This window comes from Sciurus vulgaris, assembly GCF_902686455.1.
Source record: "Sciurus vulgaris genome assembly, chromosome: 13".
NCBI classification, from domain to species: Eukaryota; Metazoa; Chordata; class Mammalia; order Rodentia; family Sciuridae; genus Sciurus; species Sciurus vulgaris.
The window spans coordinates 50,282,077-50,297,379 of NC_136474.1; the positions used below are offsets into that span (position 1 = coordinate 50,282,077).

Below are 15,303 nucleotides of genomic sequence, written 5' to 3' on the forward strand. Positions count from 1 at the left end.
GCAGGGCAGGTGCTGATAAACATTACTTTAGAGAGCCAAACATTAAATAGCTGAGGCTCCTGAGCCTTAAGGTCTCTGTGGCAAATACTCAACTCTTGGAGTTCAAAGCTCAAACACGACTACAGACAGGTAAATGAGTGGGTGTGGGTGTGTCCCAATAAAACTTTACTCACAGAACAGACTCTGTTCAGGCCAGTTTTCTGGCTCCTGTGCTAGGATCAAGCAGAATTTATATTTGTGAGAATCACAAGAGTATTTTCTTGTTTTTGTCTTAACTTCCTTGTAAGGCCATAAAATCATAAAGGGTAAAGCTCAGGGGTAATATTCCTTTGAACTTTCCTGCAGTGCTGTATCTGATGGATTCAGAAATGACCAAACTTGCAATGAGTTGAGGGAATTCAACTGGCTTATATAAGAAGTTCAGAAATGAGAACCGCTGGTCATTTTGGCTTCAACCCAGAATTTAGAAGTTAAAAGATAGCCTCTGCTTTTAAAGGTTAGCTCATGTGAGTATTTCACAACATGCTCCAGGATTTAATTACTAGGTATATGACTGGGCAGGAAAGTTTCTTCAACAGTCATAAGGATAGATGAGGAAAGGTTAAAAAAAATAATAAAAACTAAATAGCCTCTTCTGCCATTTGCCAGCAACTAACGCCATTGTTAAACCTGATTCTGACAGGGTGTTCCATAAGCACACATTATCACACGAAAAATCTCTGAACACCAGGAAGAGATGCTTATATTCCAGGCTGCCTTTAGTAGAATCCTACTGCGGCATTACTCATATCCAAACACTGACTGACACCCACTGCAAGCCAGGCACAAAGTTAAGTGATTTCCCAATTATTGCTTCATTTATTTCTCACTCAACAGAGTAGAAGTATTTTATAGACAAGGAAACTAAGGCTCAGAGATGATACTGAGGTCACATGGCTCATAAGAGATATGATTTTCAAAGCCCAGTTAAATGTTCTCCACCCCATCCCCCTCACGCTCCCCAACCCCCCTACTCATCTCGCTGTTCAAACTCCAGCCCGGTTTAGGCTCTGATGTAGTCTCAGAAGTTCAAAATGGACTAGAGATGGGCTGTCCAATCTACCATGATCCTACACAAGTGTCCTTTCTTCATGAACTTGTTCACTTGAAGAAATAATGACTATAATTCACATCTTATTAAGGTGTTTCTCAAGTAATGACTCATTTCCTCAGTACCAATGGCATCCCTCTGCCCCAGGTCAGCATTTGACCATTCCACCACAGTTGAGAAGGCATGGCTGGATACCACCCCCCTACTTCTGCAGCTGCCCTGAATAGATAAAGCCAATGGCAGAACCTGGGGACACACTCATTTCAAACTCCTGGAAGGGAAGGAGAAAAGGTGGCTGCTAGTTAATGCCGCTGCCCACTGCCTCTCTAGGGAGCAGGGACTCAGACCTGGACAGCCAGGACAGGTAGGATCGGGGTACAGGGAGTGGCATGGAGAATCCTGCCCAGAGATTAGGCTGCCTGCTATTTCCTTTGGAGTCAGGGAAGTAGACCAAACAAATAGGCAGGACCTTTGGGGTGGAGGCCAGGCTAGTCTGACTTCTACTGATGGAAGTCTCTGATAACTGTTTTATAGTCAATCTGACATGAACATATCCACATAACAAAGTGTAATTTGTGTGTGCACCAGACTTGCCTGTATATAGGTGTTTCAGTCACATTTTTTAGTTAGGTTCAGTTTGTCCAACTCTTCATTTTACAGATAACCCCTTTAGTTTGTGATTTAAGTAATTCATCTAAGGTCATACTGCTGGTTGCTATTAGACACTTAGGAACTCTAGCTCCTAAAATCCTAACAGTACTAAAACAAAACCATAAAAGTGAGCATCAGTATATAGTCTGTGCAGATTTTTATGGAATGTACACAGTGTGGCAACAGGGCCATGGGTCAGACCAGCAGCCTAATTCCATTCCTAATTTATTATCAACTACTGGAAGAAGTCATATTGGAGACAGGCACAGGCCTTGAATGAGATGCTTTATTGGCCAAATGAAACATTTGCTGAACAGCCATTCAATTTAGCTTGTTAAACATAAGTACTCGGGTAGCTATATTCTGAATATGAATAAATCAGAGCACAGAAATCAGAAGATAGTAGCTCAAGCTCTTAGTTGGCCATTTACTAGTCATGTAAACTTGGCACAAATTTAAGCTATAATGCCCACCATATCTTAAAAAAAAAAGAAAAAGAAAAACAGTTATACCTATCTTAAAGGAGTTGTGTGAGACAAAACAAGATCAGATATGTGATGGCAATGGAGTACTATGCAAAACTTAGGTAGTTATTTTTTGTCTTCAGTTTTCTGTAATCTAGAATAGATTCCCTGCCAATTTTTAACAGATTTATGGAGATGACTTACATACCATAACATTCACTCTTCCCAAATGTTCAATGGTTTTTAGGAGTAATTAGGAAACTTCCCCTCACTTTCTTTGAATTTTTTTTTTAACTTTAGGGTTTTTTTGGTCATAGTATTCGCACATATTCATGGGGCAGAGTAATAATTTGGTACATATATACAACATGTAATGATCAAATCAGGGTAATAGCATTTCCATCTCCTCAAACACAAATCATTTTTAGGTACTGCTTCCCCCATTTTCCTGTTTCCTCTTGTACACCTGGTATACGTCAGTGCGCAACTTAAAAAGGGACTCCTTTGGTTCTTGTCCTTATTTCAGCACTTCCCATTGGATTATAATTTTTTCCCTTCTCCCTGCTTCATTAACTATGAACAAGAAAGGGACAACCATTAACAATAAATCACAGCATTTTAAAGTATATGAGCTGCTTTCCAAATGGGTTAATTCTTTCATTGTTTGGATCCTATATTGTACCCAGAGCCCCTACTTTACATTAAAGAAATTGAATTTCCTCTAAGGAAGAGACAATAACAAGATGAAGAACAAAATCTTAAAGCATCTCTCAAATCCTCTCAACAGTACACATGCATCAGATAGTTTTTTTACTTTTTTTTTTTTTAAGGTTTTTATTGCCAAAGCAAATGTTCCAAGGAAGTTCAAAGAAATCTGCCTATCCAGTTAATCACTGCCATCACCAGAAACCAATATCAAATCCAATTCTGGTGGCCAACAGCTTCTCAATCCCTCTCCACAACCCATTTTGAGGCCCAAAGCTAATAGTGATTAAAGAGTCAGAGGTCAAAAATCTTGGTTGTATTTGGAGAGGATACAATATAGTTCTTGCCCTCAAGAAGCCTGCAATCTGATATTTCAATTTTAAAAATTCTCTCTTCTCACAGGCACCCTGGCAAGTAGGCACAGTTGTTAGCCTGATTTTACAGAGGAGGAAACTGAGGCTCTAATTATCCAGAGAAAACTGGCTTGCCTAAGGTTACTCTTGAGAAGAGGGAGCATCAAGACCCACATCCAGGTCTTTAAATTCCAAGTCTTTTACCAGACAGCAAATACGTTGCAGCAGTTTAAACGAAGATCAAGAACTTCAGAGAGAAGGTATTCTAGCAGGGGAACAGGATGAAAATGTCACGGATAATGTTGCACACTGACTGGGACACAGTTCTGAGAGCTAACAGTTCAATCTTAACGGAGAACTGATGCCCTTCACAGAGCTGTGGGTGACAAGGTGGAAAGGGGCACCTGAGACCTGAGATCAGATTAGAGATGGCCTAATCCAGGCTTCCCAGTAGGTAATGTGCCATGCTTAAAACACTGCATCCCTTTCAGAAGAGAGGGCTGAGGAAGGGTTACCCAGGAGAGAGAGATCCTACTGTCTTCATGATCAGAGGGATTCTTTGTTCTGGGTCATCTAGCAAACATGGAGCAATACAAAGACCCATTCAGCAAATCCTTTTCTCTTTACCCACTTGCTAAAATTTAAAAAAAAAAAAATCTTTTCCCCCTGATGACTTATGCTTCATAAGACATCTAATCACCCCAATAGTCAAGGACTTGAGGAGACTGGGAAAGATTACCCACATTCATTTCAAGTCCAAATGATTGTGCCACCCAACTCCAGGCCAAAAGAGTAACCCATTCCGCATCTCTTCAGGAAAGGCCATGTCAATGCTTAAGTTCTCTCAGCCCTCACTTGAGTTTCAAGTCCCTCAAGAATAAGCTTATAAAAAAATTACATTCAAGATAAATATATATATGTATATATTTATTTATATATATGCTATTTCTCAAAACTGCTTACATTAGTTGGATAACCACAAGGTTTTAAAGTCATTTGGTCTAGTAATGCTATTTCATCATCTATAAATAGTAAAAAGCAAAAATCTCCTCAAAATGTATTTAGACCTTACAAAGAACAATTAGTATAATTCCAAGAGAAGTTGATTAGTGCTCAGATGGAAGCCTGATGAGCAGCTATCATTGGTATGAGTTCTAAAAGCAGACACCCCCTCCCTCAATCTGTCGAGCTTCCAGGCTTTCCCCCATCTGTCAGGTGCAGTGAAAATTTCTAGACTGGAGGGAGTTAAATTTTAAAATAGCAATAGCAATGTTTTTGGTTAAGATCTACAGACCTTGAAAAGGCTTCCAGGCATTTTGCAAGAGACTCACAATCAATCTCTGATCTATTCCAATAGCCCTAGGAGGGCAGTTACCTAACAGGGCCACTAGCCTTGAGGTAAAAGGACTGCAGAGCTGGTGTACGTGCAATTCCAGTGGATCTGGAGGCTGAGGCAGGAGAATCCCAAGATTGAGGCCAACCTTTAGTAATTCAGTGAGGCCCTAAGCAAACTTATCAAGACCCTGTCTCAAAATAAAAAGGCCTGGGGATGTGGCTCAGTGGTAAAGTACCCCTAGGTTCAATCCCCAGTACCAAAATAACCAAAATCAACCAAACAAACAAAAAAAAAACCCTCAAAAAACAAACAAAAGGATTGCAGAGATAAATTAAAGCTACTTAATGTGAAGCCTGCTGATTAGTGAAGGATATGGTTACCTACCTGTCCTCCAGTCCCACCCTAAACTCCTTCCATTACCTGGCCCTGCCCACCAAATTAACTAGCTCCTCCAATGACCTGGTTCTGCTAATGCCATATAAAAGCCAGACCCTGGAGGTGGCCCACCACCATTTCGCCCCCCAAAATGGGCCCCTTTGGTGCTGAATAAAGCATTGATCATTTGTGAGATCTCCCACCATTTTTCTTTTTGTGTTCTTTTTCATGTGCTTTCTGTTAGGTCCTGATCAAACACTCTATGAAAACTTAAATAGCTGTATTTTCTCTAGGGTTATTGAGAAATTGCTGCTTCTTGAGTTTTTACTGGGTTTAGGCATGAAGTCTTTCCAAATACTACTTAATAATTCCAATAACTCTATCAGGTATTATTTATCTTTAGAAGAAAGGGGGCCTGACAGTAAAATGCCTAAAGCCACAGAGCTGGTTACTGAACTAACTCCTAATCTTTCAACCCTATCCCAGACTGTACCCCTGAAATTTGTTTTCATCTGCTTTTCCTCCCAGCCAGGCATCTTTAGATTCATCCTGATACCCTGATTCTAGACATGTGCTCTTCCACAAGCCCACAGAACTGGGGATTACACACTTACACACACACACAAACACACACAATTTCTGGAGGAAGGAGCTCCTTTCCAGGCTCTAGGGTCCTTACTAGATCAGCTTCACCTATTCCCTTCTGAGCGCTACACAGAAGTTTAAAGGACAGATTTTTCTAGACCACAGAGCCCCTTCATCTGCTCTCCCTACTGATTCCCCACTCCACTAGTAAATAGTCCATCTATTTGTGGGGGAGTTAGTGGGCACAAGGGCACAGAATTCCCAGAGAGCCACTCTTTCATCCTGATCTGATTTAATTAGCACTCACATCCTTGGGTAATTCCCCCAGCCCCCACGGTTTTAAAAGAGAAAACTGTAGACACACAAACAGCAGTGAGGCGCCAATGCCCAAGGCTACCAAACCAAGTAAAAGTCACACAGTTCCAGGACCACTCTGTCACTAGCTAACTGTGACAGAATTCAACTACCCGCTTCTGGGCTTCGGTTTCCTGAAATGTTAAAAAGGAAAGTAGCAACCTGCACACCTTAGAAGATCAAGCTGACTTATACAAAGTACTCAGGATTGTTTCAATTTGGTGCTTCATGAGTTTCCTTTCTTCACCTTTCCTTACACTTCCATTCTCAGGAGAGAAGGGGAAATAAAGTGGATGGATCTTCTAAACAAATTTACAGAGTTCGTGTGCATATAAAATTAGAAAAGAAGATTAAATAAATAAGATCCCTATTCCTCTTCACCCACCGTTCCCGTTCGCCTTCCCTCTGATCCCATACCTTAAATGAAGAAACTAGAAGACCACAGTTGAAAAGAGCTCAAATTAGGTCAAGCAAGCAGCCCCCAGCTACCCTACTCTTCCAGATCACAGGGAAGAGTGTGGCCGGAGACAGACAGAAGAGGTGGGGGAACGTCCGGGGGCTACACCCGCAGACCGAGTTCCCTAGGCCGGGCCAGTCCGCGCCCCCTAGGCTCCCACGTCCTGGGTCGCCAGCCTCCGGGGAGCGTCCGCCAAACCCGGACGCTCTGCCTGCCACCTCCCGGACTCGCGGCCCGGCCAAGTCCCCTACAGTGTGCCGGGGTCGCCGACCGCCGCTCACCTGCGCAGGACACAGCAGCAGCAGGAAGAGGCACAGGGCTGAACCGCGCGCGCTCATGCTGCTGCCACGCGGGGCTGCACACATCTGCCAGAATCCGGCTCGCTCAGCAAAGCGCCGCCGCTGCAGCTTCACTTGCGGGGTTGTTTCAGGACCGGCGCCTGACTAGGGAGGGAGCAGGCGCGGGCGGCTGCCGGCTGCGCGCGCAGGTCAGGAAGGAAAGAGGCGTCGTCGGCTCCACCCCTTCTGGGAGGTGCGGCTACCGCCCCGGGTTCGTTCTGGGGCGGGGCTTAGGGGGGCGTGGTTTGAAGGGCGGGGGCGAGGGCGGTAGTGGATGTTGCTGCGCTGGCCGGTGACCTTTCAAGGGTCCAGGACTGTCGTTCTCATTTTCGGGGCGCGTAGCGTGGGATTGGGGACTCCGGACCTGGGCAGCTGAGCTTTTGGAATCCAGCCTGGAAGACACTTCTAGATTCGTGCCAACAGATCTGGCTTTGATGTTTTGTTTCCTGTCCCCCAACCCTTTTTTTCTTCCTGAGTTGGAGAGGGTGGGGAGGTTTTAGCAAAAGAGTCCTTGGAGACAATTTTCCCAATTAAAACTCCTCAGTGCAATATATGTTTATTTCGGCCCCAGTAAGTACTGTGAGCAATTCTCCTGAACCCAGTTCATAAAAGGAATTCATGCCTGGGAACCATCTAGCAAAGCTCGGTCGGTGACGCGCGGTGGCCTGACACTGTTGTGATCCTAGAGCGCAGGGGGCGGGAGCGCGGAGATGGGTGGTGCTCCTCGGCCCACCTATTTGTTTACCGTCGACGCAAACCACGTTAGGGAAAGCGCTGGGATTGCCACCTGCTGGCGGAGCCTCGCCTAGCAGTAAACCAATGGGAGGGAGAAAACGCAAAGAATGATTCTGAAAGAAGGACCAGAGTGTATTCTAAGTTCTAGGTGAAGTCAAACAACACAAAAATAAAAGAGAGGCATCTTCGTTTTTAAGTCATGGCCTTATTATATGTTTTTTGTTCAGCACTTATTTTTTTAAATATATTTATTTAGTTGTAGGAGAACATAATACCTTTATTTTTATTTTTATGTGGTGCTGAGGATCGAACCCAGTTCCTCACATGTACTAGGTGAGCACTCTAACACTGAGCCGCATCCTCAGCCCCAGCACTTATTTTTATTGCATGTTTTTTTGGTAACATTTTTCTCTCAAATTTCAATTATTCAGAACATTAAAAAGCATAGGTCATTACCATTTTGAAGTTAAGAAAATGGAAGTAAGGATCTCTTTCCCAACAGTGGAAGCCCATTTATAGTGAAAAAACTATCCATGCGTAGCAGCTACCAAACTCAATCTATGTAGCACGATGAAGGTGACCTCCTCATCCTTCCCTACAAAGCACTGTTTCAATTACTGTTTTTCCTCTCCTCCTTAGTCTTGAGATATCCACCTGGCCTGACAATGAAACTGTAGGGATTTCCTCTGGACCTTCAGCCCTAGATCTTCCTTGAGGACCTCCGGGCTCTAATCCAGCTTAGTGCTTTCGTACTCCCCAGATTCTGACTTCTAGAGGGCTGTTCTGCAGATGACTAAATGTAAGTATGCTATAAAATACATAAATACTTATAAAATAATAAGTATGATGATAAATATGCTTTAATGCAAGGAGTCTCAAAGTATTGTCACGAGACCACCAACAGCTACATTACCTGAAAACTTGATAGAAATGCAAATTCTCAAGTCCCTTCCCCAGAGTAAAGAAACTGGGTGGGTGGGGGAGCCTTTTGTGTTTTAGCAAACTCTCCCTGTGGCTCCTTTGTGCAGTTAGGTTCACAACCCCCTTCTGATTGTATTCCCTGGATTCTGGTGGGTTAATTACCCTTCCACCTTTAGCAAAATATTCATGAAAACAAAACAAAACCACTTTTACTAAATAATTGACTTGGGTAAAGGCAATTGCAATCTTCTTAAAACATATTTCTGGACTGGACCAGAACTTTGATGCCCCACAAATTATGTCCACCACTCAGAAAACAGTAACAAAAACATCTGCTAGACATCCCCTTGCCAGGTTTCAGTCTTTTATGCATCTCCAACAATACTCAAAAGCCCAGGAAATGTTTTTAAATAAAGTATCATATTTCTAGGTGAAACAGTTGTGTAGTATTTTTCTGTTTTTGTTTTTAATTATTTTTTAATTTTTACAAACTGCATTTTGATTCACTGTACACAAATGAGGTACCACTTTTCCTTTCTGTGGTTGTGCATGATGTGGATTCTTACCATTCCTGTAATCATACATGTAGGTAGGGTAATGATATTTGCTCATTCCACCATTTTTCATATCCCTGCCCCCTTCTCCCTCTCATTTCCCTCTATGTAATCTAAAGTTCCTCCATTCTTTTCTCACCTCCCAAACCCTCACCTCCATTATATATCATCATCCACTTATTAGGGAAAACATTCAACTTTTGGTTTTTGGGATTGGCTTATTTCACTCAGTATGATATTCTCCAATTCTATCCATTTATCTGCAAATGCCATAAGTATTTTTCTGTTTTTGTTTTTGTTTGGCTGATAAAATAATCAGTGCTCATGGTGGAAACTGAAAAATGCACAGAAGTTTAGACAACAAAAAATCACTTATATTCTTTTGATGGGTAATTCATGTTATTATGATATACTTTCTCCTTTTATGAAAAAATTTTGACATGGTTGAGATCTTAAAAGAAACTTTTTTTGTTTGCTTAACCATTTTGACACATCATTCCAAATATGTGACACCTATAAAAACTTAAATTGAGCAACAAATATATTGGTAACTGAAATAATGTTTGAATATTTATTATGTTTGCAGAGTTAAAGACTTGTGACTTAATGAGTTAAAGAATATTCAGTACCACTACCTTTATAAACACCATTCAATGTTGGTCTCAGAATAAAGGACAAAACAAGAAGGAAAACATAATTATTAGACATGCGCATTTTTATAAATGTGCAAAAACATCCTTTAGAAAAATTCCATGTAGTTGAAAATCCATGTGCGAATATAATGTACCGACTTTTAGAATAGTGGGAACATACCGTACACAGTTTTCACTTGTATTTTTATATTTAGCAATATAATTTTGTAACTCACTACTTTTAATAGTTGTGTAGGATTTTATTACATGTGTTCAATACTTTTGAAGCTAAACTCCTGTAGACCAGTTGCAGAATAGCATCAAAGTCAATAAAATTCAGATCACTAACTAACAAGTATCTCAAAACAACTCATTTTATGTATTTGGATTTTTGGTACATGAGAAGTGTTTGTGTGATCCTAGTAATAACCCATAAATTTACCTTTTCTTTTCCTACACTTTCTCATATTCCTAAGCTTGTCTAGATTCCACAAAGCCTTGCATCTCTCTGTGCCCTCTGCTTTCCTCATGATGCTTCATCACAAAAATCTAAAAGGTATTGAACATTTATTTCCCTTTGGGAGAGGGAAAAGTTGACCCGAAACAAAATTATATTTTGCAGGCAGATGGAAGAGGAAGGTTGAAATATTCAAGTTAATAGTTTTTGATCAACTACACAATTCACTTATAAAGTTCCTATTTGACATTGAGTTTGATACTTGCTATAGAAACAATGATGCAGTGAACAGCTTTGTACCTAAATATTTGCAATAATCTTCAAAGATAGTGTTGGGAATTTTTTTATATCGTATCAAAGGAAATGTTAATTTAAATTTTGATTACTATCAAATTGCTTTCCAAAGAGACTGAAGTCTATACATATGCCAAAAACATATGCAAGTGCCTAATTCCATACCCACTTGCCAACACTTTGTCATTCAAATAGGTGAAATATAAAATTTGTGACTTGTCTTTTTTCTTTCTTTCTTTCTTGTTTATCTTTTTTTTTTTTGGGGTGTGTATGTGTGCTGAGGGTTGAACCTAGGGCCTTGTGCATGCTAGGCAAGCTTCTACCACTAAACAACACCCCAGCCCTATATTATTTCTTATTTTAAGTATATTAGGGTACCTTAATTTATATTTAATTGTGAGAATAAGACTCTTTTCTTATGTATTGTGATTTTCTTTCTTTTTCTGTGCTTTGTACTTTGTATTAGATTATTTTCTTTTAAAATTATTTTTGAATCTTTTTATTTATTAAGAAAATTAGCCTGTTGATCTAGCATATGTATTGCAGATACTCTTACTATTTTATTATTTTTTAGAGTTATAAAATTGTTCCATGTTTTCCTGTAAACTTTCAATCATTTCATGAAAACAGTGATCTGTGGGGACTACTGTAAGGAATCATGTAAAGATACAACTTTGGGCTGGGAGTGTAGCTTAGTGGTTGTGTTTACCTAGCATGCTCAAGGCCCTGGGCTTGATCCCTAACATAGCAAAAAAAAAAAAAAAAAAATTAGCTTCCTTCCTTCCCCTAAAGCCTAGACAACCCCATGCATATGGATACCTGCTTTTCTTTCTCTTCTTCCTCTTCTTCCTCCCCCTCCCCGCCACTTCTTTTTTTTTTTCCTTCTTCTTCTGCAGTGCTAGGAATCAAACCTAGGGCCAGGGCATGCTACACAAGTGCTTTACCACCAAGCTATACTCCCACCTCATACCTGCTCTTCTAAGGTCATCATTGGTTTTGGGGTTGCCAAATCCAGCAACAACTATTTTGTTCTCATCTCACTTGACTAGTAGCATTCTACGTGGTTGATCACACTGTCCTGTGACACATATTCTTCCTTAAGTCTTACTTTCTTGGATTGCCTCATTGGCTAAGTATTGACAATATCTTATCTTCTAGATTTGATGATTTGAGCAATATAGTCATATTAATAGAGTTTGTTACAACAAAACAACTTTGATTTTTTTTCTGAAACAAAGCTTCCCACCACCCGCTCCTGCTGCTGATTTGAAAACTTCAAAGTATATAGTGATTCAAGTTGGTGAAGAAAAACAAGAATTCCTAACTACTGCACAGATTACAAGCTTGCCTACTTCTTAACTTGAAGCCTAAATTTCATAATAGAAAATGAAGATAAAGCTGGGTCTTTGGAGTAGTAGAATCAACAGATCTTACCTTGTGATATCTAAGGCCATTATTAATGGACCTAGAATATCTTTATATCTTGGTTATTCTTTTCTCACCTTTTTTTTTTTATTGTTTTCCATAACAAAATAGCACAGATTGGTGGCTTTTGGTATTTTACTGCATAATTGTCTCCTAGCATAATAGTTACATCTTGTTTTTTCAGCCCAAAGATTAGTTTACAACTTTTCATCAAGTAATCATCTCATGGTATGATTTTATTTGTCATGTCCTTAAAAGGTAAAGAGAGTCCCTGGTCTAATTCATAGGTCCTTGATCCATTTTGAGTTGAGTTTTGTGCAGGGTGAACAATAGGGGTTCAATTTCATTCTATTACATATGAATTTCCAGTTTTCCCAGCACCATTTGTTGAAGAGGCTATCTTTTCTCCATTGTATGTTTTTGGCACCTTGCCTAGTATGAGATAATTGTATTTATGTGGGTTTGTCTCTGTGTCTTCTATTCTGTACCAATGGTCTACCAGTGGTCTATTTTGGTGCCAATACCATGCTGTTTTTGTTATTATTGCCCTGTAGTATGGTTGGGAAATTAGAAGCATTTGTTCTTTTAATTTTTTAAAACAATATCAGGGATTAAACCCAGGGGCACTCTACCACAGAGGTACATCCCAGCCCTTTTTACTTTTTATTTTGAAACAGGGTCTCTCTTAAGTTGCCCAGGCCGGCCCCGAACTTGCAATCCTCCTGCCTCAGCTTCCTGAAATGCTAGAATTACAGACAAGGGCAACCACGCCTGGCCTGAGTATTTGTTCTTTGAACACACTGAGTTTTGGGGTAATTGGTTATGCAGTAATATATCATTAATGTAAGTATATGATAAGTTAAAAAAGAAAAACTGTGAAGACAATGAGAAATCAGCCATCTACAAGCAAGAAAGAGAGAGAGCGCACCAGGAACCAAATCATCTGGCACCTTGATCTTGAGCTTTCCAACTTATAGAGCTGTGAGAGACACATTTCTATTATTCACTATTTCACAGCATGATTGTCACATATGTTTTTGGTGCTTTTGTCTAGTATGAGGTAACTGTATTTATGTGGGTATGTCTCTGTGCCTTCTTTTCTGTTCCATTGGACTTTATGTCTGTTTTTGTGCCAATACTATGCCGTTTTTGTTACTATAGCTCTGTAGTATAATTTAAGGCCTGGTATTGTGATGCCTCCTGCGTCACTTTTCTTTCTAAGGATTGCTTTGGCTGTTCTAGGCCTCTTATTTTTTCAAATGAATTTCATGACTGCTTTTTCTATTTCTATGAAGAATGTCGTTGGAATTTTAATAGGAATTGCATTAAATCAGTGTAGCACTTTTGGTGGTATGGCCATTTTGACAATATTAATTTGGCCTATCCAAGAACATCTTTCCATTTTCTGAGGTCTTCTTCAATTTCTTTCTGTAGTCTTCTATAGTTGTAGAGTTCTTTTACCTCTTTTGTTAGATTGATTTCCAAGTTTTTTTTTTTTTTGAGGCTATTGCAAAAGAGATAGTTTTCCTGATTTCTCTTTCAGCTGACATGTCATTGGTGTGAGACCCTGTACTTACTAGAAGAAAACATAGGCCCAACTCTCCATCATGTTAGCTTAGGAACCAACTTCCTCAATAAGACTCCTAAAGCACAAGAAGTAAAATCGATAATCAATAAATTGAATGGTATCAAACTAAAAAGCTTCTTTACTGCAAAGGAAACAATCAAGAACATGAAGAGAGAGAGCCAACAGAATGGGAGAAAATCTTTATGATCTCAGATAGATCACTAATCTCCAGGATAATATAAAGAACTCAAAAAACTTAACACAACTGCCCCTCAAAGAACCTAATCAATAAATGGGCAAAGGAACTGACTTCACAGAAGAATAAATATGATTAGTTGACAAATATATAAAAAAGTGTTCAAGATCTCTAGCAATTAGAGAAATGCAAACTAAAACTACACTGAGATTTCATCTCACTCCAGTCAGAATGGCAATTATCAAGAATATAAGTAACAATAAATCTTGGCAAGGATATATGGAGAAAGATACTCTCATACATTGCTGGTGGGACTGCAAATTGGTGCAACCACTCTGGAAAGCAGTATGAGATTCCTTAGAAAACAGAATGGAACCACCATTTGATCCAGCTATCCCGCTCCTTGGCCTATACCCAAAGGACTTAAAATCAGCATACTACAGTGACACAGCCACATCAATGTTTATAGCAGCTCAATTCACAATAGCCAAGCTGGAACCAACCTAGGTATCCTTCAACAGATGAATGGATAAAGAAAATGTAGCATATACACAATGGAATATTGGTCAGTCTTTTTTTTTACTGTAAACAAATGGAATACATGTTGTTTCTCTGTTTGTACATAGAGTAAAGGCAGTCTTAAAGAAGAATGAAATTATGGCATTTGCTGGTAAATGGATGGAACTGGAGAATATCATGTTAGGTGAAACAAGTCAGTCCCAAAAAACCAAAGGCTGAATGTTCCCTCTGATATGTGGATGCTAACCCACAACAAGGGAGGGTGAGGAGGGGAAGAATAGAAGTTCATTGGATTAGACAAAGGGGGATGAATGGAACGGGGAGGGGAGGGAACTAGGAAGGACAATAGAATTAATCAGACATAACTTTCTTATCCTTGTATTTGAATACACAACCAGGGTAACTCCTTAACGTGTACTACCACAAGAATACAATCCTAATTAGAATAAGTTATACTTCATGTATATATAATATGCCAAAATACATTCTACTGTCATGTATATCTAAAAAGAACAAATTAAAAATTTAAAAAAAGGTAAACAGTACAGCAATGTAATCACCAGTGGCATAAGGGTAAGCATTTGTCTTCTGAAGCGCTGGGAGCCAGGAGCCTAGAATTCTGATGCACGTGCTAGATTTCCTGGTTTAAATGCTGTGTTTAGAGGCTGCGGTTCTACCGTAAACCCATCTTCTGAGTGACCCTGAGGAGGGCATGTCAGATGACCGAACCAGTGACTGTGTGCAGAATCTTTGGACTCAGAAGATTAAATTTTGTAAATCCATACTTCACAACACTGCTGTAAGTTTTCTCAAGTGTAATATTTTGACTACAATACACAAATCTGTAACAACCTAATGTATTAACTTTGTTTCAGACTACAGAAAAATATTCACTAACTTATCATGAAAAAATGATGTGCATCAATTTGAACTACTCAATTTTAAAAAACATTCATGAGTATTCTGTGCATCTTAAATTCGCACCAAAGACAATTTAGTAATAAATGAGTTTAAAGTAATACCAGCACAATTAAAAAACAAAAAACAAAAACAAAAAAAGTTTCACATAATGGCCGGCCTCACTTTTTTTTTTTTTAACAGTTCAACACCATTTACTTCACCCATTTAAAGTGTACCATTCAGTGATTTTTAGAATATTTACAGACCACAATCAGTTTTATCACCACAAAGGAAAATCTGGACCCTGAGCCATGGAAGTTCACTGCTTCCGGCCCTTACTTCCCTCTCTGTCCCCCAAACCCCTGCACTCCTGGACGGCGGCTCAGATCTGCTTT

At 39.7% G+C, this 15,303-nt stretch overlaps 1 protein-coding gene across 1 annotated transcript in view; it reads right to left on the reverse strand.

Annotated features, from left to right (window-relative positions):
- NPC1 (NPC intracellular cholesterol transporter 1) overlaps positions 1–6,846 on the reverse strand; it is a 47,111-nt gene extending 40,265 nt beyond the window's left edge. The window contains exon 1 of the mRNA XM_079108633.1: positions 6,652–6,846. Coding sequence (XP_078964759.1) covers positions 6,652–6,735 — 84 coding nt within the window. The 5' untranslated portion in view covers positions 6,736–6,846. The remainder of the gene's footprint in view (positions 1–6,651) is intronic.
- Positions 6,847–15,303: the final 8,457 nt, after the last annotated feature.